At 38.8% G+C, this 3,981-nt stretch overlaps 1 protein-coding gene across 2 annotated transcripts in view; it reads left to right on the top strand.

Moving 5' to 3' along the window:
* The first annotated feature begins 282 nt into the window (after positions 1-282).
* The window catches only part of SF3B3 (splicing factor 3b subunit 3), a 47,172-nt gene continuing 43,473 nt past the window's right edge, over positions 283-3,981 (top strand). The window contains exons 1-2 of one of the 2 annotated variants that reach the window (XM_039222549.1): positions 283-376; positions 3,160-3,271. In XM_039222549.1, coding sequence (XP_039078480.1) covers positions 3,202-3,271 — 70 coding nt within the window. In that variant the 5' untranslated portion in view covers positions 283-376; positions 3,160-3,201. Of the gene's footprint in view, positions 546-3,159; positions 3,272-3,981 lie in introns of both variants that reach the window. The other variant, XM_039222552.1, reaches the window with a different exon arrangement.

Below are 3,981 nucleotides of genomic sequence, written 5' to 3'. Positions count from 1 at the left end.
CGAGGCCCCCTCTTCGTTTGCGCGCCAGGTCTTTTGCGCTGCCCACGAAAATGCCCGATGGACTTACGGTTTATTGTTTTGTTTTTTAAGTCCACTTTAAAAGGTCTATTGTCTTCTGTTCTCCTGGAAAAAGTGACGGCCATAAGGTATGTTTAACTAATTTTCAATCCGGAGTCAAGGAAAGCCAGAAACATTAAAAAAAATTACTTATACATTCTTCAGGCGCCGTTGGGGACTGTTTTACGTCGCGCGCCCGCTCGAAGGTCCCTGCTTTCAGAGCTAATGGCGGAGGCCGGCGGGTTGAAGTTGGCGGTGGCTTAGGCCTTGAAGGAACTCGGCATCTGTTGGATATCTACGCCATCCTTCCTGAGGCAGGGTAAACAAGCAGCCTCCCGACTTCCCCGGGCCTGGGGAGGCATAGAACGGCCCTTTAGGAGGGTTGGCCGAACGTTTGGCAGAGGTCTTTAAAACAGCGTAGGCCCGCAAGGTCCCGGCAAAGGAGGAGGAGGTGGAGGGAAACGCTTGGGTACGGAAACGGCTTTCAGGTATCATTCCCACTTCCTTCTCCAAGGAGGGAACGAAACCTGGATCAAAATAAGACTTATAAAATTGGCCCTTTTTTAGCCCCCTGGGGGAGGTGTAAGATGGGGTAAGAGGGACGTAAAGGACACACGGACTGTAAGGTGGAAAGACCCAGCGTGTTAAAAGCGTAAATAACGGAAACAGTTTTTGGAGCCAAGACCCTATTTTGAACTTGTGTTTTGGTACTTGGGCAACTGCTTGCTTCACTGATTTTCAGTTTTATCATGTATAAAGTGGGAGACAGTAATGTTTATTTCGAAGGCATTGCGGAGTTTAAATGCCATGATGTTCCTTCGGCACAAGAAGAGATGGGGTCAGCAATCACAGGCTTATTAATAATCACAGACAGGAGATAGAAGTGGGGAAAATCACAAAATTTACCAAGTTTTGGCCGTTCTTGGTATATAGTTCTTGTAGTCTTAGAATGAACTCCCTTCAAAGTGCAACTTCTTCCTCTACTTAATACAAAAGAGTAGTTGGGGAGCCTGAATACAAGTAGGCTTGGCGGAAATGAATTCCACAGGCTCTAACGGATGTCATCAGATATGATAGAAACTGGAAACTGAATTGAGTTCTTCAGGAGTTAGAAAGAATGAAGAGTAGGCTGGAGAACTTTTCAAGGCTTTCAGAAGTGGCCTGTACTTTCCTCCTCCCGCCCCCCCCCATAGCAATTCTGTTCTTCTAGTATAGTCAGTGCTGGAGCATGGATCTTGTTGACAACATGATAGGGTTTCATTATTAATTTTGTTGTTGATAACTGCAGTTTTGTGTTTGAAATTTTATAACCACAGAGGATGCCAAGAGAATAAATTTACTTTTGTTTGAGAATCACATTCACTTTTTTCTTTCATTTTTCTCATTTTAAAATATAAGTACGGTTGATCACATTACTTTTCAGGTGAAGACAATTACAGTATATGCTTTGCTTTTTTTCCTCCTGAGACTTTAAGCTGAGAACAACTTTCCCTGTTACTTTCACAATGTATAAGCCCTTCTGGGGATGTGAGTGTATGTCTGTGTCCGTGTCAGTTCATTTTCATTGTTTTTCTTGTAGGTCATTCCCCCACTCCCTTCTTTTTCCACCTCAGAGCTTTTCCTTCTTCTCTACCATCCTAGAAGAACATAAAAGATGTTCCTTAGTTTCAAGAAGGAAAATTTATATCTCTCAGGACCCATTTCTAGAGTGGAGGATTTGATCTTTTTCTCTCTTAACCATTTCTGGGCTGGGCAAAAACCATTTCTGGTACTGTTATTTATGAGGACACTTGCTTATACTTTTCTTGTTTAACAAAATCAAAGTTTTATATTAATTACACAGTGATTACTTTAGATTTTTCAAGTTCTCTTTTGTCTGTAAATAACTGAAAAAAATTTTTCTAGTGATAACTATAGCTGTAGTTTTGGGTCATTTTATGGTAAAGATACATTAGTATGCTTTTGCAGTCTTCAGTACTGTCGAATGAAAAGAATCCATTTCTGTGACTGTATTCTCCTTTAGAGAGGCCTGAAGTGACAGGAATTGAGTTTTTTAGTTTTTGTGAATAGATTTAAATTTTAAATTCTGATTATCAAATATTGAGCTAGATAAGAGATACAAATGGAAACTAAAGTTGCCATTTTTATCTGTTAGATTAACTGAGGTCTGGTTGTGGGGAAATAGGGACTCATGCATTTCCCGGGGTATAGATTGGTAGGTTTTTTGAAAGGTAATTTGGCAATATCTATCCAAATTTCAAATATATGAATCCTTTAGTAGTGCAATATCACTTAGAGGGATTAACATCAAAGATGTATTAATACACATATAAATGACCTATAGAGGAGGGATTTTCTTGGCAGCAATGTTCATAATAACAAGAGGTTGGGAACCTAAATGTTTATCAGTAGGGTATTGGCTAAATGATTCTTTATATACCCTTTCATTGGAATACTCCACAAGTGGAAAATAAAAATGAGAAAGCCTTTTGTTTATTGCTTTCTGTAAGGTAAAGTAATAAAAAGTTGCAGGATAATCTGTACAATATAATTAGAAGAGAAAATAATAGTTTTATTATATTTTTGCTTATACATGGAGAAAATATCTGGAAGGACTTGATACATAAGTTAGTAAAAATAATTTTCCCAGGGAGGAGACCTAGATGGAGCTTTTTGCTGTGCTTGTAAAGAATTTTGAACCAAGTGCATGTATAGCCTATGCAAATACAAACAAATGAACAGCTGCTTAGTTTCTGTGACTATAAAAGCAAATAGTGTTGTATTAATGGTACAGATCCCAGCGTTTTTACCACTTGTTAATGACCTCAGGCAGGTGATTTAATTCTTAACCCCAGTTTCCTCAGTTATATAATTAGTATAACAATGAGTTATTTATAGGTTTCTTGTGAGATTAGAGACACAGTATATAGCATAGTGCTTGTAATAATAGAATGCACTCCAGTTGTAAATACATTGTTTGTCTGTAGGCCTTACTCTGGGTTCTGCCTTCAGCCATAAGATCTTATACAGAAGTGTATGTTAAAGTAAGTTTTCAAGCTGCTATTTTATGTGCTCTTAGCTTGTTTTGACTTGTTATAACAGGCCTGATTGTGGAGTTGTGACTCTCTCAGTGTTGCTGCCACCATGTTTCTATACAACTTGACCTTGCAGCGAGCCACTGGCATCAGCTTTGCCATTCATGGCAATTTCTCTGGTAAGATTTCCAGTTACTATCTTTATGAATTTAACATTTTCAGTATTAACTAGTTTCATGTTTTAAATTCCCTTTTTATTTGTTTTTTAAAATTATTTTTAAATGTTTATTTTTGACAGAGGGAGAGGGAGAGAGAGGAAGGTGTGGGGGAGGGGCAGAGAGAAAGGGAGACAGAGGATCCAAAGCAGGCTCTGCGCTGAGAGTGGACAGCCTGACATGGGGCTTGAACTCACAAAACAGGAGATCATGACCTGAGCCTAAGTTGGACCTTAAATGACTGAGCCACACAGGCAACCCTCAAATTTTTTCTTAAAATAAATTACAGAAAAAAATGTTCTTAAATCCTTAGACAACATCATTTATATAATGCTTTATAGTCTCTTAAACAGTTTGAAGTACTTGATCTTGTCTGATCCCCAAAGGACCTTTGGAAAGTACGGTGTTCTGATAAGTGATGTCCTTGAACAAATGAGAATGGAGCAAATAGGATGGATAGAAAGCCATCTAGGCCTTAGTGAAGACCTGTATGAGGGCAGTGGGGACAGATATAAAGAGAAGGATATGAGTTTCTAGCCTGGGTGGCAGAGAAGAATGACAGTAACATTGATAGCAGGTTAGTTGGGACCAGAGAGGAGTTTTGGGAAGAAGAAATTTATTTATTTTATATTATGTTTATTTATTTTGAGAGAGTGTGCTTGTGTTGCAGGGCG

This window comes from Hyaena hyaena, unplaced genomic scaffold (genome assembly GCF_003009895.1).
Source record: "Hyaena hyaena isolate Hyena2069 unplaced genomic scaffold, ASM300989v1 scaffold_18, whole genome shotgun sequence".
Lineage (NCBI taxonomy): Eukaryota > Metazoa > Chordata > Mammalia > Carnivora > Hyaenidae > Hyaena > Hyaena hyaena.
The sequence above is the reverse complement of the archived record's forward strand: the minus strand, read 5'-3'. Positions and strand labels throughout refer to the sequence as shown.